The sequence below is a fragment of the Pelodiscus sinensis genome, chromosome 12 (genome assembly GCF_049634645.1).
Source record: "Pelodiscus sinensis isolate JC-2024 chromosome 12, ASM4963464v1, whole genome shotgun sequence".
NCBI lineage: Eukaryota > Metazoa > Chordata > Testudines > Trionychidae > Pelodiscus > Pelodiscus sinensis.
The window spans coordinates 23,440,136-23,466,117 of record NC_134722.1 but is presented as its reverse complement, the minus strand read 5'-3'; the positions used below and the strand labels follow the sequence as shown (position 1 = coordinate 23,466,117).

Genomic DNA, 25,982 nt, shown 5'->3' with positions numbered 1-25,982 from the left:
GCAAGGTAGGCGAGCAAGCGGAAAAGCTGAGAGCTGGCTGTCCAGGGGGGTCCCTTTAAGCACGAGCCTCAGATAGCCTCAGACAGCAGCCACACAAAGCAACTACTGACCTGATGCCCTGCCGGAACCGGTTTCAGCTGCCCTTAAATGCGCTCCAGCAATCGGTGTGTACGCGCTAGTTCGAATTAGCAAAACGCTAATTCGAACTAGTTTTTAAGTCTAGATGCACTAATTCGAATTAGCTTAGTTCTAATTAACTAATTCGAACTAAGTTAGTTCGAATTAGTGCTGTAGTGTAGACATACCCTTAGATCTTAAAGCTTATGTTGAAAACAAATGGAAATGATCTATATTTTCTGTCTTGGAGGGGTAACTGAGTTAGTCTGTAACTTTAAAAACAACAAGTACTCCTGGGGCACCTTAGAGATTAACAGAAATATATATAGTATCATAAGCTCTCTGGGCAAAACCCACTTCCTCAGTTGAACTGCAAGCTGGAGTGGAAATAACAGGAACCCAGAATTTATCATAGAAAAAGAAGAGAAAAAACAAAAGGTACGTGGATACCATACGGGATGGCTTTGCTACAATGGGTTTCTCTAACTGCGGTGGCGTGATAGACGGAACACAAATCTCCATATTGGCCCCCGACCACCTTGCCAAGGAGTTGATAAACTGCAAGGGATACTTCTTCAGGGTGCTGCAAACACTGATAGATCACAAGGGCTGTTTCACCGACATCAACATGGGATGGTCAGGAAAGGTGCATGACACACACATATTTAGAAACTCCTGACTCTTCAGAAGGATGCGCAGTAAAACTTTTTTCCCAGACAGAAAAATCAGAATCAGAGAGGTTGAAATGCCTATTGTGATCCTTGGCAACCCAGCCTATCCCTTGCTGCCGTGGCTCATGAAGCCTGGAACCCAGCAAGAAGCAGTTCAACTACAGGCTGAGCAAGTGGTGATTGAATGGTAGTTGAATGTACTTTTTGACATTTAAAGGATAGGTTTAGACGTCTCCTGACCCTGTTGGACCTCAGCAAACGCAACATTCCCTTTTTGGTGTCAGCCTGTTGTGTGTTCCATAATCTTTGCAAAAGCAAGATGGAAAGTTATTTGGCAGAGTAAGGTGCTGAGGCAGAGCAAATAGCCAGAGAGTTTTTGCAGCTGGACAGTAGGGTGAAAAGGAGAGCAGAGCATGAGACAGCACAAATCAGAGAGGTCTTGAAGAACAGTTTTATGAATGGCCAGTTTTAAGACTCTTCCACTTTGCTCTCAACAAGTTACCCCTGCATTCTCTGTGTTTGCCATTAATCCCCACTCCCCTTCTGCAGTACAAGTAATAAAGAGGCTGTTGTTCAAAGAACATGAGATTTTATTTGGGGAAAATGGCAGGGAAATGAAAAGAGGGAGCCCAACGTGGGGATAGGGTTCAGAAACACATGAGAGACAGCCTTTTGCTTCCTGAGGTCCTGGAGGGTAAGGCTGCCCTTGAGTTCCTCCCTCCCCTGTGTCCTGGGGCCCTGGCAGACCCATAGAAACCTGGGGGGTGGAAGCAACGGAGCTGGGGGAAGAGGAACAGGTGTTTTCATCAGGGTAGATGGTGTTCTAGGAGGAGGCCATCTCCAGACATCACAGTTGTCAGGGAGGCAAAGATGATCTCCTGCTCCCTCACTTGCAGCTTCCTGCTGGCTCTCCTTTCCGGGCATTCAGTGATCTGCTCCCGGTGCTTTGCCTGCATCTCCTCCACGAGGATGTTCATGCAGTCCATTTGCTCCCTGAACATGTTCTCCCTTGTGCGTTTTCGCCTGCAAATCTGAGCCAGGTAGACTGATGCTGGAAGAGGGGGGTATGCAGTGAGCTGACTGCAGTTAGAGCTGCAATTAAAAGATACAAGGGCACACATTACAGGAGATACATTGTGTTAAGCCTAACCCATATTTGTTAGCCTATGCCAAAGGTCTCTGTAAAGACAACAGAGATGTGTTCTGTGCAAGACCAAATTTTTGCTTTAAAGCAGGCACTTTAGAGCAGGTACACAAAGTTCTGAGGGGAGCATCTGGACTCACGCAGTTTGGAGTCAGGCAAGCATGATAGGGGTCCAGCCAGGGCAGGAACCTGTAGGTGGGAGGGAGGAGACAGGGCAGGGCTGCTTCCCTCTGTGTCTGGCAAATGCTGAGTCTGGCATATGTGGCTTTCCCGGTCAGTTCTACTTTTCCAGCCTGCAGGAGCTTGCAGGCAGGAAGGAGAGGAAAAGGCAGGGCAGCTTCCCTCTGTGTCCAGTGTATGCTGGGTCTAGCACACACGGTCTCCTGGGAAGAGTGCTACTTTCCCAGACTGTGGGAGGGAATGTTGTCCGGCATATGTGGCTTCCCAGGGAGAATGCTACTTTTGTAGCCCACAAGGGAAACTAATGTGCATCTGGCACATGCAACCTCTCAGGGAGAGTGCTAATAGCTTCCCCTTTCTCCTTCATCCAGGTTGCAATGGGAGATATGAGTCTCCTCCGAATCACAGAGTGATCAGGAACAGATGCTGACTAAATGTGGCCATAAACCTGGGCGTTATGTTGCAATGGTTTGTAGTTCAATCATAGAATATAGAACTGGAAGGGAATTTGAGAAGTCATCAAGTCCAGTCCCCTGCCCTCATTGTAGAATCAAGAACCATTTTATCAACCCCGATAGATATCTATCCAGCCGGCTCTTTAATATCTCCAGTGATGGAGATGCCACAGTCTTCCTAGGCCAATTATTCCAATTTTTTATCACCCTGACAGGAAGTTTTTCCTAATGTCCAACCTAAACCTCCCTTGCTGCAATTTAAGTCCATTGCTTCTTGTCCTATTGTCTGTGGCCAAGGACTGTGGCCATATCCCCTCTCAGTCTTCTCTTTTCCAAACTAAACAAACCGGCTGTATCTAGACAGGCCAGTTTTTCTGGAAAATCAGCCACTTTTCCGGAAAAACTTGCTAGCTGTCTACACTGGCCGCTTGAATTTCCGCAAAAGCACTGACTTCTTACTGTAATAAATCAGTGCTTTTTGCGGAAATACTATACTGCTCCCGTTTTGCGCAAAAGGGCCAGTGTAGACAGCTGAGATTTGTTTTCCGCAAAAAAGCCCCATCCGCGAAAATGGCGATCGGAGCTTTTTTGCGCAAAAGCACATCTAGATTGGCCACGGACGCTTTTCTGCAAAAAGTGCTTTTGTGGAAAAGCATCCGTGCCAATCTAGATGCTCTGTTCCGAAAATGCTTTTAACGGAAAACTTTTCCATTAAAAGCATTTCCGGAAAATCATGCCAGTCTAGACGTAGCCACCCAGTTCTTTTAGTCTTCCATCACAGGTCATGTTTCTAGACCTTTAATCATTTTTGTTGCTGTTCTCTGGGCCCTCTGCGGACCCTCTCTAAATAAAGTTTCAGTGAACTTTTAGGAAGAGTAAAATATTGGAAATAGTATTATAATAGGCTAAACTACTTGAATAAATAAATTGCAATTTTTGGCTAGAGCATTAATTACTAGTTTTTGTTTTCAAATTAGTTTCCAAAAAAATTAAATAGAATTTAGAAGTGTGATCACTACAGGCAGTCCCCGACTTACGTGGATCCGACTTACGTCGGATCCCTAGATACGAACGGGGTGAGGCAACTCCCGCACATGCGCAGCAGCATTCCCGGGGCTCGCTCACCTGGGTCCTAGGATCCTCCTCCTCCTCAGGCCGGCTCCGACTGGGGTCCCACAGAGCTGCCGGGCAGAGGAAAAGTGCCTCCCCACGCCCGCTGCCCCCCCACCCCCCTGCCAGCAACAGGCTGCCCCTCCCCTGAGCAACAGGCTGCGGAACAGACAAAAGCAGCCTCTCTGCCCCTCCTCCCCTCTATACATGCCGGGCTCCCGGAGCGCAGCAGCGTCCCCGGGGCTCGCTCACCTGGGTCCTAGAATCCACCTCCTCCTCCTCTTCGGCCGGCTCCAATTGGCCTCTGCCTGCAGCAGCTGGCCACAGGGACAGGGATCCCGCAGAGCTGCCGGGCAGAGGAAAAGTGCCTCCCCACGCCCGCTGCCCCCCCCCCCCCCCGCGGCCTCGCATCCTGCACGCCTCCCCCCTCCCCCCTGCCAGCAACAGGCTGCCCCCTCCGCTGAGCAACAGGCTGCCAAACAGCAGACAAAAGCAGCCTCTCCGCCCCTCCTCCCCCTATACATGCTGGGCTCCCTGGGCAAACAAAGACTCCACCAAAACAAACAAAGTGCTGGCCTCATTGTGTTAGCAAAAAAGGACCCTCCTCCTAGAACCCTGGGTGGTGTGTGGAAATAAAGCTATTAGCTCAAAGCATGGTGCAGAGCTGTTTGGTATTTGATGAGTTACTCCTTTAGTCCTGAGTTTGTCACAGGGACAGAAATAGATGTGAAATCTTCTGAACAGGGGAACAGACAGCAAAACAAACATTAGAGGGGAGTTAACCTTTCCCCATGCTATCCAAAACTAAAAAAAATGTTTGGCTAGAGTTTCCCCTACAATATGTACCAGTTCCGACTTACATACAAATTCAACTTAAGAACAAACCTACAGTCCCTATCTTGTACGTAACCCGGGGACTGCCTGTATATAATAGGAGACTTTGTTGGACAATATGAAGGACCTGGTTTGGGTGTTTTTTGTAATTTTTTTAAGCATTTAGTCTGTTCTTTCACTGATAACAGGAATATTATTCTTATTTTATTTTATTATTGTATTTATTTATTTATTAGCATTTGTATGTGTATTAAAACTATGCTCTGTCTAAAGAATAGCTTTTTATTTATTAGATTTTGGTTCTCCATTGTGCTGTAACAGATTTCTGCTCTGAGGCAGTGGTGAGGTGATACTGTCAGGGACTCAGTAATGGACTCCTGATTCTTAACTGCTTGGCCCAAGCCAAGCTAAAGCTGTCAGGAACATATTTGATGTACATTTCTGATGCAGGATTTGTCAGGGCTCTAACAGTAAATAAAGGGACATGGTGGATACTCGGTCACTCCTACTTCTCTATCATCTTATGCTAGAAATATTTACACACACATACACACAAGAATGCTGTAGTGAACACCTTTGGCCCTACTTTGGTTTTGAATTAGATGGACCAGAGAATCTAGGTCATTTATTTTTGCAGATATACCATTTGAGTATAGAGAATGAAATTTTTGTTTAGAGTAAGTGATCCAATATGGAGCATTGATTTGTGGACATTTCAGTTGTTTAGTTAGAGAATTGTGCAGAAAATCCACCAACTTTGTTCAGCTTCAGGAACTGAAAGTGAGAAGCACATATTTTATACAGCTATGAACTGTACCACAAAAGTAAAGATAATTGAATTTGACATTTATGAACCTACTACTAGTGATGGCCTTGTTATAGAAATGTGGTATCAGTTACACTGTGGAATGCCAATCTTGAAACCCAATTTTCAATATCCTACAATAATGAGAACAACTTTACAGTATAACATCCATGTCACACAGTACTTGTTTGCAGATGGCCTTCCTTCAAGAAGCTCGTATTAGCACCTGCTGAGGTAGGAATGAGACCCATGTTGATGAATTAAACACACGCATACACTGGTCTCTTTAATCTAATTTAAATAGATAACTAGAATAAGGGAAAGCCAGTCTGGTATCTCTTGTCACAAAAATAGTGGGGGGGAGGAAGCAAATGTCCAAGGACGGGTATATGCTATAATTTAGATGGTCATAGGAGCCTACAGACAGGTACTCTGGCTAGGTGACATTGAAGAAAACACTAGGCTTGAGTCTCCTCTCTCTTCCACCACCTCACTCCTTTGACTTCATTGGCATTATTTGCAATTTATGCTGCTGAAAGATGAGATTAGAATCCAGCCTGACTTTCTTGTGTCAGTTCCCTGGCCAAGTTCTAAGGATACTCACACAAAACAAAGGTCCAGTGTGTCGTCCCATATGTCATTTCTGCAACAGCAGATGTACTCACAAGTCTACATTTTTCTTAGGAAACTAGCCAATTAGCCCATCATAAGACGGGATTTTTGGGTCTCTCCTCCACGTCCTATTCCCTTTCTATCTCACTCTTCTCTCCTGAGCCTCTGGTCTCTCTCGCCTCCTCCTACTGCCTCTTCCCCCCCCCCTCAGCTCTCCTTCACCTTCTGCCTCTCTCTCCGTCTCTCTCTTTCTCTTCTCCTCCCCCTCCTGCCTCTCACTCTCTCTTTCTCTTCTCCTCCTCCTCCTGCCTCTCACTCTCTCTCCGCTCTTTGTCGGGGATGCGCGCTCATCCAGGCCCTTCCCCCTGGCCGTGTACATCACCACCCCGCCCCCCTCCGCCTCCCGCCATGGCACACGGCTGACTTCTGCACCACTCAGCCAGGCTGCCGCGTGGGAGCAAGCGGTACAAACGGCCGTTTGCGCTGCTTGCTCCCGCGCAGTGGCCCGGCTGAGTGGCGCAGAAGTCAGCCAAGCACCACAGCAGGAGGCGAAGGATGTTACAGACACAACAGCGCTGCCCAGAGGCAACACCAAGCATTACAGAGTCACAGACATTGGGCTACTATATATATGATGAGGTCTAGTTTGAATGTCAGAAAATTAGAAAAGTGTTAAGACTTGCTTCTCTTTTCATATCCGTTTTAATCTAGTGTTACTCAGTTTGTCAATGAATTTCCACGAGTGTGGATAGAACTAAAATGATAACCAGGCACAAAATCTTTCCTGTAGGCTTTATTTGAGTCCTGATATTCTCCACTGTTCTGGCTAATCAGGTGTTTGTCTTCTCATTTCACATGCTAAATCTCAAGTGCAGATAAACAAAGAAGCAGGAAGCTAGTACAGGCAGTCCCCGGGTTACGTACAAGATAGGGACTGTAGGTTTGTTCTTAAGTTGAATCTGTATGTAAGTCGGAACTGGCGTCCAGATTCAGACACTGCTGAAACTGACCGCCAGTTCTGACTTACATACAGAATCAACTTAAGAACCCCAGGTGTCCCCAAGTCAGCTGCTGCTGAAACTGATCAGCAGCTGATTCCAGGAAGCCCGGGGCAGAGCAACTCTGCCTGGGGCTTCCTGTAGTCAGCGCTGGTCAGTTTCAGCAGAAGCTGACTTGGGGACGCCTGGGGCAGAGCAGCTGGGGTGCTACTGGACCAACCCAGCAGCACCCCATCTGCTCTGCCCCAGACGTCCTGATTCAGCCTGATTCAGCCGCTGCTGAAACTGACCAGCAGCGGCTGAATCAGGACCTGGGGCAGAGCAGCTGGGGTGCTGCCGGGTTGGTCCAGTAGTGCCCATGGGCACTGCAGGACCAATCGGCAGCGCCCCAGCTGCTCTGCCCCAGAGTCCAAAACAAAAGCCTGGTCTGCTGGGGGGGGGGGGGGGGGAGCACACTAGCTGCGCCCCCCCCCCAGCAGACCAGGGACACGGGGAGCAGAGCCGCAGTGGCAGCGGGGTGCCGCGCCTCTGAGGCTTTGCTCTGGCAAAGCCTCTGAGGCGCGGGACCCCCCGCGGCTGCGGCTTCAGTCAGGGTGCCTGTGGTCTGCTGGGGACCGTCCCCAGCAGACCACAGGCACCCTGACTGAAGCCGCAGCCGCGGGAGGGTCCCGCGCCTCTGAGGCTTTGCCAGAGCAAAGCCTCAGAGGCGCGGGGAACCGCCGCTGCTGCCGCTCCAGTCTGGGTGCCTGTGGTCTGCTGGGGACGGTCCCCAGCAGACCACAGGCACCCGGACTGAAGCCGCAGCCGCGGGGGGGTCCCGCGCCTCTGAGGCTTTGCCAGAGCAAAGCCTCAGAGGCGCGGGGAACCGCCGCTGCTGCCGCTTTGACTGAAGCGGCAGCAGCGGCGGTTCCCCACGCCTCTGAGGCTTTGCTCTGGCAAAGCCTCAGAGGCGCGGGACCCCCCCGCGGCTGCGGCTTCAGTCCGGGTGCCTGTGGTCTGCTGGGGACCGTCCCCAGCAGACCACAGGCACCGGGTCTCATGCGGCAGCAGCGGGGGTTCCCGCGCTTCTGAGGCTTTGCTCTGGCAAAGCCTCAGAAGCGCAGGAACCCGCCCGCTGCTGCCGCTTGGGTCCCGGTGCCTGTGGTCTGCTGGGGACGGTCCCCAGCAGACCACAGGCACCGGCACCCAAGTGGCAGCAGCAGCGGTTCCCGCGCTTCCGAGGCTTTGCTCTGGCAAAGCCTCAGAAGCGCGGGAACCCGCCCGGTGCCCCTGGTCTGCTGGAGACGGTCTCCAGCAGACCAGGGGCACCAGAGCAGCTTACGAACGGGGCTTTCTCGCCCCGACTTCCGGGGCGAGAAAGCTCCGTTCGTAAGTGCGGATCCGACGTAAGTCGGATCCGCGTAAGTCGGGGACTGCCTGTATTCAGTTTATTAATAAACCTAACCCAAGAGAACAGGTATAATCTATTGGGGGTTGAGGGAGAAAGCTTGATCAATACTGAGGAAAACACTGAAGAAGTATCATTTCCAGTCTTTGTCCAGCTATGTGTGTTGTTTGGCACTCATATCCTATATCGTAAGTCTAATCAACATTTGAGCAGAAGCCACACCATTCTGATACATGGACAGGAGGTTAACCAGCCGAAAGACCATGTACATATATTAAATATTTTTGCTAATGGTATGATTCACAGTCTGAAACACTGACAGCAGCTGTCTATATTGAGTTTCCACTTGTATAGCATTTTATCAATCTGAATGATCTGCATTAAAATTTAAAGCTTGAGACTATGTATTTTCAGCTACACAAACTATATTTTGGCCTTGTTAAATCAGATTGAAGAATTCTGGATGAAGGCAGTCAGTGTAATTAGGTCCATACTTCTGCTGCTTTACATAGAAAGTTTCAATTAATTTTAGCCATTTTTCTAAATTAGATTTGAGTTGATTAAGAGGGTTGAGAAAACTTGTTCTAGAATCTAAGGACTCTGATTGTTTGATAGAAAAGCAGGACATTAACTGTAAGCCCTTTTATGTGTGGTTTTCATCACTTAATACTGCAATAGATGAAAGATTTGAGTTTAAAAGACTGCACTGAAAATGTGCCAGACAAGTATGGACCTTTGTGACATTAAAGTATTAAGTGAGTTTCCAGGGGTAGTGCTCGGGAAAGAATATTGCAAAAACCCAACTTAGGTGAAATAAAAACCTAGTATTTTGAAGCTATGCCTTAATGAAAGGATCATATGCCTGGATGAAAGGATCATTATACTCTGTCAAATAAAGTGTAAAAATAAAATTAGGAAAGCCAAAAAGGAGTTTGAAGAACAGCTAGCCAAAAACTCAAAAAGTAATAGCAAAATATTTTTAAGTACATCAGAAACAGGAAACCTGCTAAACAATCAGTGGGGCCCCTAGATGATCAAGATGCTAAAGGAGCACTCAAAGACGATAAGGTGATTGCAGAAAACTAAATGAATTCTTTGCTTTCATCTTCATGGCTGAGGATGTTAGGGAGATTCCCAAATCTGAGCATTCTTTTTAGGTGACAAATCTGAGGAATTGTCCTAGATTAGGATGTCATTAGAGGATGTTTTGGAACAAATTTATAAACTTAACAATAACAAGTCACCGGGACCAGATGGCATTCACCCAATGTTCTGAAAGAACTTAAATGTGAAATTGCAGAACTATTAACTGTGGTTTGTAACCTATCCTTTAAATCAGCTTCTGTACCTAATGACTGGAAGATAGCTAACATGACACCAGTATTTAAAAAGGGCTCTGGAGCTGATCTTGGCAATTACAGACTGGTAAGTCTAACATAAGTACCGGGCAAATTAGTTGAAACTATAGTTAAGAATAGAATTGTCAGACACATATATGAACATAATTTGTTGGGGAAAAGTCAACATGGATTCTGTAAAGGGAAATCATGCCTTACTAATCTGCTAGAGTTCTTTGCGAGGGTCAACAAACGTGTAGAAGGGGGATCCAGTGGATATACAATACTTAGATTTCCAGAAAGCCTTTAACAAGGTCCCTCACCTAAAACTCTTAAGTAACGTATATTGTCATGGGATAACAGGGAAGGTCCTTTCATGTATTGATAACTCTTAAAAGACAGGAAACACAGGGTAGGAATAAATGGTCAGTGTTCAGAATGGTGAAGGGTTTATACCGGCACCAATCCTATTTAACCTATTTATAAATGATCTGGAGAAAATGTTGTTGTTCGTCCATCGTATTCGAAGAGGACCTTGACATCTAACGGGTTATGGACTGTTCATGGTGTGTCCGCAAATGGCCGATAAGGCCGATACGGGCACGGAATGTTCTACCACAGGTCAGGCAGACGTGTGGGCACCACTGTTGCAGCTTTTGCAACTCTGGCTTTACGGAGTGCTCGCTTCTCTTGTGCTATGGTTGTCCTTCTGGCTTCAGATGTTTGACAGCCTTGGTAGATCAGCGTGTGCCATGTTGATCGGTCTTGTGCCAGGGTCTCCCAGGAGGTGGTGTCAATATCCAGGGACTTGAGAGAGGCTTTAAGCGTATCTTTGTATCGCTTCTTTTGTCCCCCGTGCGATCGCTTCCCTTGAAACAGCTCACCATAGAAGAGCTGTTTAGGGATGGGATGATCTGGCATCCTTGCAACATGGCCTGCCCAGCGTGTCTGAGCTTTCATCAGCAGGGTGTAAACTGACGGCAGACCTGCTCTAGAAAGGACTTCTGTGTCTGGCACCTTATCCTGCCACCGGATCCTCAGAAGTCTGCGGAGGCAAATCGTGTGGAAGTGGTTCAGTTGCCTAGCGTGCCTCCTGTATACAGTCCAAGTCTCACTGGCGTACATCAGGGTAGTTAACACTACTGCTCAATAGACTTTAAGCTTTGTAGCAAGGCTTATTCCACGGCGGTCCCACACTTTGGTCAACAGTCTGCCAAATGCAGAGCTTGCCTTGGCGACTCTGCAGTTGACCTCGATGTCAATTGTCACTGAGCGGGAGAGGGTGCTGCCAAGATATGTAAATTGGTCCACTGCTTGCAGCTTTTGTCCCCTCACTGTGATGGTGGGCACTTGATGCTGAGCTTTTGGAGCTGGCTGGTGCATCACTTCGGTTTTCTTTGTGTTGATGAGAAGGCCGAAGTTGTCGCATGCTGCTGCAAATTTGTCCATGCTGGCTTGCATTTCCTGCTCTGATCCAGCATTCAGGGCGCAGTCATCAGCAAAAAGGAGATCTCGTAACACAGTCTCCTTTATCTTGGTGACAGCCTGGAGTCTTCGCAGGTTAAACAGTTTCCCATCGGTCCTGTATCTCAGTCTGATTCCCAAGGAACTGTTCTGAAAGGCGTCTGACAGCATGGCTGAAAACATTATGCTGAACAGGGTCGGTGCCAGCACACACCCTTGCTTGACGCCGTTTGTGACGGGAAAGGCCTCTGAAGCTTCTCCATCATCCAAAACACGAGCCGTCATGCCGTCGTGGAACTGACATACCATCAAGATGAATCTGTCAGGGCACCCAAACTTCGACATGATGCGCCACAGACCTTCGCGACTGATAGTGTCAAAAGCCTTGGTGAGATCCACGAAGGTGGTGTACAGTTCACGATTCTGCTCTTGACACTTCTCTTGAAGCTGTCGGGCTGCGAAGATCATATCCACCGTGCCACGCTCTTTGCGGAAGCCGCACTGTGTCTCGGGTAATAAGCCCTGTTCCAGGTGGTTAATCAGACGATTCAGCAACACTCGTGCAAGGATCTTACCTGCGATGGAAAGCAGTGATATTCCTCTATGATTATCGCAAACTTGTCGATTTCCTTTCCTCTTGTAGAGGTGTACGATAGACGCGTCTTTCAGTTCCTGAGGAATAGATCCTTGATTCCAGAAGGACTGGAACAGCTGAGTGAGTTTGTTGACAAGCACTGCACCACCACCCTTATAGACTTCCGCTGGAATCGCATCAGATCCTGGGGCCTTGCCACTGGACAGCTGGCTGATGGCCTGTAAGGTTTCAGTCTCTGATGGTGAGACATCCAGGCTGTGGTTGATATCCGCCTGGGGCATTCTATCAATCGCCTCATTATTGATGGAGGATGGGCGGTTCAGTACGGATTGGAAGTGCTCAGCCCAACGCTGTAAAATCAGAGCCTTCTCAGTAATGAGAGTTGCACCATCTGAGTCCAGTAGAGGGGAACTCCCTGAGGGCTGAGGTCCATACAAGGATCTAAGGGCTTCGTAGAACCGTTTGGCATCGTTTCTATCAGAAAACTTCTGGATTTCATCTGCTTTGGCACTCAACCAGGAGTCCTGCATCTTACGAAGCTTGTTCTGTACGATCCTGCGAATGTTGTTGAAGGCATTTTTCTTAGCTGTTGACGATGGGTCATTCTGGTGAGCACGGTGAAGGCGATGCTTTTCAGCAAGTATGGCCTTGATCTCTTCATCGTTTTCATCAAACCAGTCCTGCTGTTTCCTGTGTGAGGGTCCAAGAACCTTTAGTGCAGAAGAGTGCACAATATCCCGGAAGCGTTCCCAGTCCTTCTCAGCATTTTCCTCTAATTGCAGCTCTAAAAGTTGGTTGCCAAGATCTTCTGCTAGTAAAGTTGCTGTGTTGGGGTTCCTCAGTCTACTGACATTGATCTTTTTCATCACAGCTTTGTTTCCCTGCGGACGTCTCTTTGTCTTGATGCGAAAGCTTAATTTGGAGATGATAAGTCTGTGGTCAGTCCAACAGTCAGCACTCGGCATGGCCTTGGTCACCCTTACATCCTGTCTGTCTTTCCTCCGCACAATGACATAATCAATGAGATGCCAGTGCGTAGAGCGTGGGTGCATCCAGGACGTCTTTTTGCGAGTGGGCAGGCGGAAGATGGTATTGGTGATGATCAAATCATGAGCCGCACATGTCTTCAGTAATAGTAGGCCATTGCTGTTACATTTACCGATTCCATTTTTTCCAATGACGCCATCCCAGGCAGTGTGATCAGATCCTACTCTCGCGTTGAAATCGCCAAGTAGAATCAGCCTGTCAGTGCGCTTCACGGATGAAAGTAGGGCATCGAGATCTTCATAAAACTTGTCCTTTACTTCATCCGGATTCGTCATTGTGGGCGCGTAAGCGCTGATCAGTGTGGCTTGCTTTCCTCTCGGTAGTGGAAGATGCAGTGTCATGAGTCGGTCATTCACGCCCTTGGGAAGACTGGCAAGTTTGCGGACAAGATGATTCTTAACCGCAAAGCCAACTCCAGATTCACGACGTTCGTCACTGCTGCGTCCACGCCAGAAGAATGTGTAACCACCTCCTGTTTCCATGAGCTGACCTTCATTTGCTAGACGAGTTTCACACAGTGCCGCAATATCGATGTTAAATCTTGTGAGCTCTCTGGCGACCAGGGCTGTTCTTCTTTCTGGTCGGTCTGCTGAAGGGTTGTCCTGAAGCGTGCGTACGTTCCATGTGCCAATAGTGAGTGGTGTCACCTTGCATTTTGTTCGAAATTTTATTGTTCGACCGCATGAGATGGGATCCCCTCCAGCCACGGTAAGCTGGCCAGGGTTCTATGAAGCAAACAATGTTTAGGGCACCTTTTCTAGCCCCTTCCTCTTACTACGGAGGTGAGCAGTGCAATCCTAAAGAGGGCTGCTCAGTCACTCAGGTAGACGCCGAATCCAGCTGTTGCTTCCACCAGCAAGAAGACGACCATTAGACCTGAGCCGCCTGTGTGCAGGTCCGCAGCTACAGCTCCCAGTGTATCCACACCTGCTGCTTCGTCGCTCGCCCGTCGCCACAGGACTTAGGATATGTCGAGATGTCAAGACTTGCGCGTGAATTGGATTAAAGTGAGGGAGAGGTGCGCATAGTCAGCCTCACTCTCTCTTCCCAGATTCCATCTTACTCCAATGGCAGGACTAATGTCGAGACGGTTGGAGATGGGCTGGGCGCAGTGGTTGACCAGGGCATCTTTCATGTCTTGCCGTGCTCTTAGCGTACCACATCGCTTGCAGAAACCACCTTCATGACCGTTGGTCCTATTCTAGTAGGTCTCATCCGCTCGATCCGCCGGAGTCTGTCTTCACATGCTCGGGATAGACAAGTCCCTATCTCACCGAAGGTCGATGACCCGACGGCTACTCTCAACCTGGTTTAGCCAGCCTGTCGAAGCTGTTGCCCGGGGTGTGGCCGCTGCACATGCTACAGCTACTAGGAGCCACAGGTGAGAGTTGAGTGACAAGTGGGGACCAAAGGTGGACGAGCTGCCCTAAAAGGACACGACATGCCCGTACATCAGAGGTGCTACCCCTCCCTGAACACCCCATACACCCCATCTGGAGAAAATAATAAACAATGAAATGGCAAAATTTGTAGATGATACTAAACTGCTCGAGATAGTTAAGAACAAAGCAGACTGTGAAGAGCTTCAAAAGAATGTCACAAAAGTAGGTGATTACGCAACAAAATAGCAAATGAATTTTAATGGTAAGTGCAAAGTAGTGCACATTGGAAAAAATAATCCCAACTACACATACAAAATGATGGGGACTAATTTGGCTATAACTACTCAAGAGAGAGATCTTGGAACATAAGAACATAAGAATGGCTGTACTGGATCAGACCAAAGGTCCATCTAGCCCAGTAGCCTATCTGCTGAAAGTGGCTAGCGCCAAGTGCCCCAGAGTGAGGTGGACTGAAGACAATGATCAAGCAATTTGTCTCGTGCCATCCATCTCCAGCCTCTGATGCCAAGGACACCATTCCTACCCCTCCCCCCGGCTAATAGCCTTTTATGAACCTAACCTCCATGAATTTATCTAGATTCTCTTTAAACTCTGTTATAGTTCTAGCCTTCACAGCCTCCTTTGGCAAAGAGTTCCACAGGTTGACTATGTGCTGTGTGAAGAATAACTTTCACTTATTAGTTTTAAACCTGCTACCCATTAACTTCATTTGCTGTCCTCTAGTCCTTATATTATGGGAACTAATGAATAACTTTTCTTTATGAACCCTCTCCACACCACTCATGATTTTATATACCTCTATCATATCCCCCCCTCAGTCTCCGCTTTTCCAAACTGAAAAGTCCCAGTCGCTTTAGCCTTTCTTCATATGGGACTTGTTCCAAACCCCTGATCATTTTAGTTGCTCTTTTCTGAACCCTTTCCAAGGCCAAAATATCTTTTTGAGGTGAGGAGACCACATCTGTATATAGTACTCAAGATGTGGGCGTACCATAGTTTTATACAGAGTCAGTAAGATATTCTGTCTTATTTTCTGTCCCTTTTTTAATAATTCCTAACATTCTATTTGCCTTTTTGACTGCCGCAGCACACTGTGTACACAGCTTGACCTTCTGCTCACAAACAGGGAGGAACTAACAGGGGAAGCAGAGGTGGGTGACAACCTGGGAAGCAGTGATCATGAGATGGTAGATTTCAGGATCCTGACCAAAGGAAGAAAAGAGAGTAGTAAAATATACACCTTGGACTTCAAAAAAGCAGATTTTGACTCCCTGAGAGACCTGATGGGCAGAATCCCCTGGGATGCTAACATGAAGGGGAAAGGAGTCCAGGACAGCTGGCAGTATTTTAAAGAAGCTTATTGAAGGCACAGAAAGAAACCATCCCGACGTGTAGCAAGAGAGGCAAACATGGTAGGAGACCAGATTGGCTTACAGGGGAAATCCTTAGTGAACTTAAGCGCAAAAAGGAAGCTTACAAAAAGTGGAAACTTGGACAAATGACAGGGAGGGGTTTAAATGTATAGCTCGAGAATGCCGGGGGGTTATCAGAAAGGCGAAAGCGCAAATGGAATTGCGACTGTCTAAGGATATGAAGGATAATAAGAAAAGTTTCTACAGGCATGTTAACAAGAAGAAGGTGATCAGAGAGGGTGTGCAGCCCCTACTGGATGAAGGAGGTAACCTAGTGACAGATGATGTGGGGAAAGTTGAAGTACTCAATGCTTTCTTTGCCTCTGTATTCACGGACAAGGTGGGCTCCTGGAATAATGCGCTAAGTGACGCAAGATGGGATGAAGATCGACAGCCCTTGGTGGGTAAAGAACAAGTTAGGAACTATTTAGAAAAGCTAAACGTACACAAATCCATGGATCCGGACTTAATGCATCCGAGGGTACTGAGGGAGTTGGCAAATGTCATTGAGGAGCCTTTGGCCATTATCTTTGAAAAGTCATGGAGATTGGGAGAAATCCTGGATGAACGGAAAAAGGCAAATGTAGTGCCCATCTTCAAAAAAGGGAAGAAGGACGATCCAGGTAACTATAGGCCGGTCAGTCTTACCTCGGTTCCTAGAAAAATCATGGAAGGGATCCTTAAGGAATCCATTTTGAGGCACTTGGAAGAGAGGAAAGTGATTAGGAATAGTCAGCATGGATTCACAAAGGGAAAGGCATGCCTGACCAATCTGATTAGCTTCTATGATGAGGTAACTGGCTCTGTGGATGTGGGAAAGTCAGTGGGTGTGATATACCTTGACTTTAGCAAGGCTTTTGATATGGTCTCCCACAATATTCTTGCCAGCAAGTTAAGGGAATGTGGATTGGATAAATGGACAGTAAGATGGATAGAAAGATGGCTAGAAGGCCGGGCCCAGCGGGTAGTGATCAACGGCTCGATGTCAGGATGGCAGTCAGTTTCTAGCGGAGTGCCCCAAGGTTCGGTTCTAGGACCGGTTTTGTTCAATATCTTTATTAATGACCTGGATGAGGGGATGAATTGCACCCTCAGCAAGTCTGCGGATGACACTAAGCTAGGGGGAGAGGTAGATATGCTTGAGGGCAGAGATATGGTCCAGAGTGACTTAGACAAATTGGAAGATTGGGCCACAAGATATCTGATAAAGTTCAACAAGGACAAGTGCACTTGGGAAGGAAGAATCCCAATCATTGTTACAAGCTGGGGACCAACCAGTTAAGTAGTAGTTCTGCAGAGAAGGACCTGGGGGTTACAGTGGATGAGAAGCTGGATATGAGTCAACAGTGTCCCCTTGTAACCAAGGCTAATGGCATATTAGGTTGTATTAAGAGGAGCATTGCCAGCAGATCCAGAGATGTCATTATTCCCCTTTATTCGGCTCTGATGAGGCCACATCTGGAGTCTTGTGTCCAGTTCTGGGGCCCCCACTACAAAAAGTATGTGGACGCATTGGAGAGGGTCCAGCGGAGGGCAACCAAAATGATTAAGGGGCTGGAGCATATGACTTATGAGGAGAGGCTGAGGGAGTTGGCTCTGTTTAGTCTGCAGAAGTGAAGAGTGAGGGGGGATTTGATAGCAGCCTTCAACTTCCTGAAGGGAGGTTCCAAAGAGGATGGAGAGAGGCTGTTCTCAGTAGTGACAGATGGTAGAACAAGGAGCAATGGTCTCAAGTTGCGGTGGGAGAGGTCCAGGTTGGATATTAGGAAAAACTATTTCACTAGGAGGGTAGTGAAGCACTGGAATGGGTTACCTAGGAAAGTAGTGAAGTCTCCATCCCTAGAGGTGTTTAAGTCTTGGCTTGACAAAGCCCTGGCCGGGTTGATTTAGTTGGGATTGGTCCTGCGTAGAGCAGGGAGCTGGATTTGATGCTGAGGTCTCTTCCAGCTCTATGGTTCTATGATTCTATGATTTCAGAGAACTATCCATGATAACTCCAAGATCTCTTTCTTGATTTGTCGTAGCCAAATTAGCCCCCATCATACTATATGTATAGTTGGGGTTATTTTTTCCAACGTACATTACTTTACACTTACCCACATTAAACTTCATTTGCCATTTTGTTGCCCAATCACTTAGTTTTGTTAGAGCTTTTTGAAGTTCTTCACAGTCTGCTTCTGTCTTGACTATCCTAAACAGTTTGGTATCATCCGCAAACTTTACTACCTCACTGCTTGCCCCTTTCTCTAGATCATTTATGAATAAGTTGAATAGGATTGGTCCTAGGACTGACCCTTGGGGGACACTACTAGTTACCCCACTCCATTCTGAAAATTTACCATTTATTCCTACCCTTTGTTTCCTGTCTTTTAACCAGTTCTCAGTCCATGAAAGGACCTTCCCTCTTATCCCATGACAATTTAATATACACAAAAGCCTTTAATGAGGGACTTTGTCAAAGGCTTTCTGAAAATATAAGTATACTATATCTACTGGATCCCCCTTGTCCACATGTTTGTTAACCCCTTCAAAGAACTCTAATAGATTAGTAAGAGATGATTTCCCTTTACAGAAACCATATTGACTTTTACCCAACAAATTATGTTCTTCTACGTACCTAACAATTTTATTCTTAACTATTGTTTCGACTAATTTGCCCAATACCGATATTAGACTTACCGGTCTGTAATTGCCAGGATCACATCTAGAACCCTTTTTAAATATTGGTGTCACGTTAGCTATCTTCCAGTCAGTAGTACGGAAGCCGATATAAAGGATAGATTACAAACCACAATTAATAGTTCTGCAATTTTCCATTTGAGTTCTTTTAGAACCCTTGGGTGAATGCCATCTGGCTCTAGTAATTTGTTAACATTAAGTTTTTCTATTTGTTCCAAAATCTCCTCTAATGACACTTCAATCAAGGACAGTTCCTCAGATTCATCTCCCACAGAGGACAGTGCAGGTTTGGGAATCTCCCCAACATTCTTAGCTTGACGACTGATGCAAGGAAATCATTTAGCTTCTCCACAATGGCTTCATCGTCCTTGATTGCTCCTTTTGTATCTCAAATGTCTAGGGGACCCACTGGTTTTTTAGCAGGCTTTCTGCTTCTAATGTACTTAAAAACGTTTTGCTATTGTTTTTTTGAGTTTTTGGCTAGCTGTTCAAAATCTTTTTTTTGCTTTTTTTATTACATTTTTACACTTAATTTGACAGTGTTTATGTTCCTTTCTATTGATCTCACTGGGATTGGACTTCCATTTCTTGAAAGATGCCTTTTTGTTCCTCACTGCTTCTTTTACATGGTGATTAAGCCACAGAGACTCTTTTTTAGGTCTCTTACTATGTTTTTTAATTTGGGGTATACATTTAAGTTGGGCCTCTATTATGGTGTCTTTAAAAAGTTTCCATGCAGCTTGCAGGGATTTGGCTATCGTCACCGTGCCTTTTAATTTCTGTTTAACTAACCTCCACATTTTTGTGTAATTCCCCTTTTTGAAATTAAATGGCAGACTGCTGAGGTGTTCTTCCCACCACAGGAATGTTAAATGTTGTTATATTATGGTCAGTATTCCCAAGCAGTCCTGTAATAGATACCTCCTGGACCTGATCCTGTGCTCCACTCAGGACTAAATCAAGAATTGCCTCTCCCCATGTGGGTTCCTGTACCAGCTGCTCCAAGAAGCAGTCATTTAATCCATTGAGAAATTTTATCTCTGCTTCTCTTCCTGAGGTGACATGTACCCAGTCAATATGGGGATAATTGAAATTCCCCATTATTATAGAGTTTTTTATTTTGGTAGCCTCTCTGATCTCCCTTAGCATTTCAATGTCACTATCACTGTCCTGGTCAGGTGGTCGATAATATATCCCCACTGCTATATTCTTATTATTGGAGCATGGAATTACTATCCATAGTGATTCTATTGAGCATATTGATTCATTTAAGATTTTTATTTCATTTGATTCTATGTTATCTTTCACACATAGTGCCACTCCGCCACCCACACGGCCTGTTCTATCCTTCTGATATATTTTATATCCCGGTATGATTGTGTCCCACAGATTTTCCTCGTTCCATCAGGTTTCTGTGATGCCTTTTATGTCAATCTCCTCCTTTAATACAAGGTACTCTAATTCACCCATCTTATTAGTCAAACTTCTAGCATTTGCGTAGAAGCACTTTAAAAATTTGCCACTGTTTATTTGTTTGCCCTTTTCTGATGTATTAGATTCCTTTGTATGTGGTTGTTTGTCTGCTCTGGCCCCTTGTTTGTCCTCTCCCCTCCTCTCTTTCTGACTACAGCCTAGAGAATCTCTATCAATGGATTCTCCTCTAAGAGAAATCTCCATATGATGTACATGCTTCTCCGCACCAATCGGCTTTCCTCCATTTCCTAGTTTAAAAACTGCTCTATGGCCTTTTTAATGTCCAGTGCCACCAGTCTGGTTCCACCCTGGTTTAGGTGGAGCCCATCCTTCCTGAATAGGCTCCCCCTCTCCCAAAAGTGTCCCCAGTTCCTAATAAATCTAAACCCCTCCTCCCTACACCATCGTCTCATCCACGCATTGAGACTCTGAAGCTCTGCCTGCCTACCTAGCCCTGCGCGTGGAACTGGAAGCATTTCTGAGAATGCTACCATAGAGGTCCTGGATTTCAGTCTCTTTCCTAGCAACCTAAATTTGGCCTCCAGGACGTCTCTCCTACATAGCAGTAGTTGTGTTGGTGGAAAAAGCTCTCCCACCAATATAAGTGCCAGTGTAGACAATGCTAACTTGGCGTATATTATGTTGCTCGGGGGGTGGGATGGCTAATTTACACCCCTAAATATGTAATTTATGTTGACTTAAGATATAGAGTAGCCATAACCTAAATCCTTCAAAATGTCTTTTTACATGTAAACTTATTTTTATGAATATTTTCTTAGAATATCTTGGAGCACTTAAAAAACATTTTTGCTAAAAATGCTGTAGATTCTTTCATAAACATTGCACAAATTGAACAACAGCAGTAAAACATGCTTTCAAAGTGTTTACCCATAACAGTATACATTTTTATTCTCATGGCATACTAAGGAAAGTATAAATTGCTATAGAACCAGAAAAGTCTTATGAATGAGTAAAACAGATGTTACCGTAGCATGAAACAGTTGTAAAAAACTCCCTAGAATTTGTGTCATAAAATATAAATAGCATTTGGTTGAAGACAGCTGGTTCCAGGATTACATATTTATCATGTTTGAATGTATTTTTGTTAATTAGATCCCCTCTGTGATTACTTCTCCCCACCCCCCATAAATTCCAAGTGTTAACAATTACTTCTACTTAAATACTTTTTAATAATCTTTTGCTTCTGTTTTCAGAAAACTTTTTAGTAGTGGTAAATTCAAAACTACTGAAGCTATCCCATTCTACGATCTGGTTCAACTCTTCATTTTGCCTAGAATGATATTTCATACTAAATGACACAAAGTCAATGTAGTCCACTGACAAAATGTTTTAGTATACTGTAATGCAACTGGAAAGTTTCAGTGTGGACTAAGATGATTCAAATGTATTTTTATTTTTCAGCTTGTCTCATCTTATAGGGGTTTATTTTTGTCTAGTTAACTTCAGTAAAATGTGTTTTTGAAACAAGATTTAACATTGGGGAAAAAAGAATTTGTGTCTAGTTTTATGTTAGCATGGAGCAACCATTAATTCTGGTCCAACATTGAGATATGAAAAAATCAGCATGACTGTGAAAGGAGACACAAGTCTTAGGGTGCTATACAATATTGCATTAACAAGAATAGCAACCGTAAAAGCAAGGCTACTCAGTTATTTTAGCAATGTGCTTTTGTACAGGAAGATAAATTAATAGGATTCAGTTTGGGAATCTTATTAGGATTATTTCATGTCGAGATTGCCATATGTAGAGTAAACAGTCATTAGGCTCTCAAATCTAGAGAGAAACCATTTCCAGTTTTGTAAACTATATAAAAGTTAAAAACACCACAGTAAAAACTTCATTTATGCACTAGAGGTAACTATTACTTGTAAGATAAAATAAACTAAATGATTTCACTTCATGATGTTTTGTTTTCTATATTTTAATTTGTCGGAGTTTGCTCATCCAAGACTCTAAGGCTACGTCTAACCTACACCCCTCTGTTAGCAGAGGGATGTAAATTAGACGTTTCGAAAGTGCAAATAAAGCAGGGATTTAAATATCCAGTGCTTCATTTACATAATCATGTTCTGGCGCTGTTTCAAACAAGCACCATTTCGAAACTGAAACCGCAGTTTAGACACGGTTTTTTCGACAACAGGGCTATTTTTGTACTCTTCGCGAGTACAATGGCCCATTTTTACAGTTCTAAGTCTTGGGTAATTTTTTTCATGTTGACTTTGATGGGTAAAAATTTAGAAAGGGGAATAGGACTTCACAGGATTAGGTCCAGACTTTTCTGAAGCAAGTCATGTTCACCCAGTACTAATATGAAAATACTAAGCTTTGGTGTGTGATTGTATCATAAATAGCAGGGCTTCTAATTTATTTGCAGGAAGTAGAACGGGAAATTTCATTCAGGACAGAATGTGGATTATATTACTCCTACTACAAAGAGATGCTGCAGGCTACATCCATCCAACAAGGTATTTTTAACCTGTAAAGTAAATTTTATTTTGCTGATGAGATGCTGTTTTTAATAAAGTAAAAAGTGAACATACTGTTTATGAAAGGTGCTGTAGTAATCATGCTAGAGACAAATTTGTTGTATTCGTCCACAAAGCAGAAATAGTTTCGATAATGGAAACATGAGCTCTACAATAGTACATCAGTTCTCTCATGTACTACCCCAGGTCTATGGCTACACTGTAGCCTTCTTGTGGAAAAGCATATGCAAATAAAGCGCAGCATGGAATATGGCCACACTTAATTTGCATAAGTAATGAGCAGCCATTTTTGCGCAAAAAACCCCTCTTGCTTAAGAGCCGTTCTTCCTCATTTTTTGAGGAAGAACGGCTCTTGCGCACGAGGGTTTTTTTGCGCAAAAAGGAGTTGTCTACACTGCTCGTTTTTGCGCAAAAGCTTCTTGTGCAAAAACAGTTGCTCATTACTTATGCAAATGAAGTGCGACGATATTCCACGCTGTGCTTCATTTGCATATGCTTTTCTGCAAAAAGGCTACAGTGTAGCCATAGCCCTCGAGAAAGTAAGATCACTCGTAAGGATGATAATTTCCATTCTTGCTCAATGTTTTACATCATTGATTTACTTAAGAGTGGCTAAGCATCTGATATGCTGTAACTTCTTACTGCAGCAATTATAATAGTCTCTGTACTACACTGTCTTTACCCTGCCCCTTCTTTTGTTTTGTATCTGTGTTATGTCATATGTAGATTCGTGGAAGGTACAATTTTTTGCTATATATTTGTACAGTGCCTAACACAATGGGACTCTGATGCGTGTTTGAGACCTCTAGATATTATTGCAAAACAGATAAATAATATCTACTATAATGCCTTTTGGGGCTATTTGTGATTTTCTCTTCAAGACACTGTACTGAGATTCCCAATTCATTTTCCTTATGCTGCCTAATAGCTAGTATGGTTGATCAACGCCAGTGTCAGCTGGCTTTAAAGAGGTGACTTAAGAGTGAATGACTCATGATCCCAATATTAATGCTACAAGTCTAGAGCCCCAAACATAATTTGTTGCAGTTTCCACAGCATTACAGAATGAGAAGAAACCTCAGGAAGTCATGGCGGGATCAATCACCATCTAGAGACCATCCTGACAGGTGTTTATCTAATCTGCTCTTAAAAATCTCCAATGATGAAGATTCCACAATCTCCGTAGGCAATTTATTCCAGGGCTTAATCACCCTGGGTATGTCTACACTACAAAGTTAGTTCGAACTAACAGACGTTAGTTCGAACTAACTTTCATAGGCGCTACACTAGCGCTACACTACACACCCCTTAATTCGAACTAACGGAGCGCTTAGTTCGAACTAGGTAATCCTCATTCCACAAGGATTAAGCCTAGTTCGAACTAGCTAGTTCGAATTAAGGGGTGTGTAGCCCTCCCCAGCTTTCCCTGGTGGCCACTCTGGCCAACACCAGGGAAACTCATCTGCCCCCCTTCCGGCCCCGGACCCCTTAAAGGGGCACGGGCTGGCTACGGTGCCCGTGCCAGGTGCAAGCCTGCCAGCACCCAGCCAGCAGATCCTGCACCTGGCACGGATCGAGCCACCCACCCGATGCCCCTCAGCCCTCCCCCTCTTCCCGGGACCAGGCTGGCGGCTCCCGGGAGCTTGCCCGGGACCGCAAGAGGTGGGCACCCACCTGGGCTAGTGCGGATATCGTGGACCACGTCCACGATCTCCGCACTAGGCACAGGAAAGTGGCTGGCTTGGGCAGGATAGCTGCCAGCCTGGCCACCCAGGAGCAGGTGTGCAAGAGAATCAAGGGGGTCCACTGAGACCCCCGACCCTGAGCCCTGAGCTTACAATGGCCGTCCTGGGTCAGACCAAAGGTCCATTTAGCCCAGTAGCCTGTCTGCCGACAGCGGCCAACCCTAGGAACCCTGGAGGGGATGGACCGAAGACAGTGACCAAGCCATTTGTCTCATGCCATCCCTCTCCAGCCTTCCACAAACCTTGGGCAGGGACACCACTCCTACCCCCTGGCTAATACCACTCCATGGACCCAACCTCCATGACTTGATCTCACTTCCCTTTAAACTCTGTTCCAGTTCTAGCCTTCACAGCCTCCTGCAGCAAGGAGTTCCACAGGTTGACTCTGCTTTGTGAAGAAGAACTTTCTGTTACTAGTTTGAAGCCTGCTACCCATTCCTTTCCTTTGGTGTCCTCTAGTCCTTCTTTATGGGAACTAATGAAGAACTTTTCTGTATGCACCCTCTCCACCCAACTCCTGCTTTTAGAGACCTCTATCCTGTCCCCCCTCCGTCTCCTCTTTTCTAAGCTGAAAAGTCCCAGTCTCTTTAGCCTGTCTTCATATGGGACCTGTTCCCAACCCCTGATCATTTTAGTTGCCCTCCCCTCTCCCAGCGTCTCTCTTCCCCTCTCCCACCTCCTTTTCCCAGTCTCCCCCAGTTTTGTTCAATAAAGACAGATTCCATTTTGGAAGACATGTTATCTTTATTTTGTACATCAAGAAGAGGGGCTAGGGAAGGGTAAGTGAAAGGAGGTGAGGGAGGAATGGGGCACGAGCCCCCGATGGGGAGGACTGGGCTGGTTCTGCGGGCTTCTGGGGGTGGAAGCTCTCCTGCAGCCCCCCAATTGCCCCCTCTCCCCAGATGACAGCCTGCGGCAAGTGCAGCCGGGCTGATGTCCGAGTGCTGTGATGTGCCCAGTGTGGGCACTCAGGGCACTCCAAGCCAGGACTGCTTTGCAAGTGGGGCACCCCTGAGAACTGTCTGTCCGGGGTGGGGGTCGGGACCCTTTAAGCACAGCCTTCGGCTAGCCTGAGACAGCATCTCCACGCTCTAAGTCCTCCTCTGATGCCCTGCCGGCACCGCTTCCGGCCATCCTTAACCCCGCTTCAGGGTCCACATAATGTGGACGCGCTAGTTCGAATTAGCAAAACTCTAATTTGAACTAGTTTTTAGTTCTAGATGCGCTAGTTCGAATTAGCTTAGTTCGAATTAGCGCTGTAGTGTAGACATACCCCCTGACAGTTAGGATGTTTTTCCTAATGTCCAATCTAAACCTCCATTGCTGTAATTTAAGCTCACTGATTCTTGTCCTATCTTCAGAGGTTAAGACAGGGATGGGCAAAATCAGGCCCAGGGGCCAGATCCTGCCAACCCAGCTGATTAGCAGAGTGTGCATACTTACAACTGGCAGCGTGTGTTCATCCGTCCCTCCCCTACCTTACTCTGACCTGCAGTTATATTGCTCTCATGAGTCTCCTGCTAACTATGCAGAAGAGGGGCAGGGATGAGGAAATGCTGAAGTTTGGGTGTCCTCCTGCTCCCCATCTTTGCAGAGCAGGAATCCATAAGAGAGACACACAGTGGGTCTGCTCTAATCTGAAGCATGGATAGTGAGTGACTCAGAGGAGTGCCTGTCTTAAGAGTCCATGCATTGTTTTTAAGATTTCAGTGCTTGTGCTCTATCTCACACTCATACCCACCCCCATGCCCAATATCTGCAGAGAGGGATAGTGGGGAGACAACAGAGCAAGACAGTGTTCCTTGTCTTAAAGCGTCGTCAGAGCAGCCAGCACCCACTCTTTCTGTGTCACTGTCACACACACCTAGTCTGTGCCACACACACCATCACTGTCTCACACATACTTTCCCAGTCTCTGTGCCGTACATACTTAATCTGTGTCACAAAGTCTGTCTCTCAAACACAGTGTCTCTCTCTCTCTCTCTCTCTCTCACCTCCAGCCCCTC

The 25,982-nt window shown here is 45.9% G+C and overlaps 1 protein-coding gene across 11 annotated transcripts in view; it reads left to right on the top strand.

Annotated features, from left to right (window-relative positions):
* The window catches only part of DPY19L3 (dpy-19 like C-mannosyltransferase 3), an 84,755-nt gene that overhangs the window by 15,320 nt on the left and 43,453 nt on the right, over nucleotides 1-25,982 (top strand). For 10 of the 11 annotated variants that reach the window (XR_012906692.1, XR_012906693.1, XM_075940147.1 and 7 more), the window contains one exon: nucleotides 22,120-22,210. The exons of the other annotated variant lie outside the window; for it this stretch is intronic. Coding sequence is in view for 8 of the 10 variants with exons in the window: in XM_075940147.1 (XP_075796262.1) it covers nucleotides 22,120-22,210 (91 nt within the window). In the remaining 2 variants the exon portion in view is untranslated. The remainder of the gene's footprint in view (nucleotides 1-22,119; nucleotides 22,211-25,982) is intronic. 11 annotated transcript variants of the gene reach the window in all.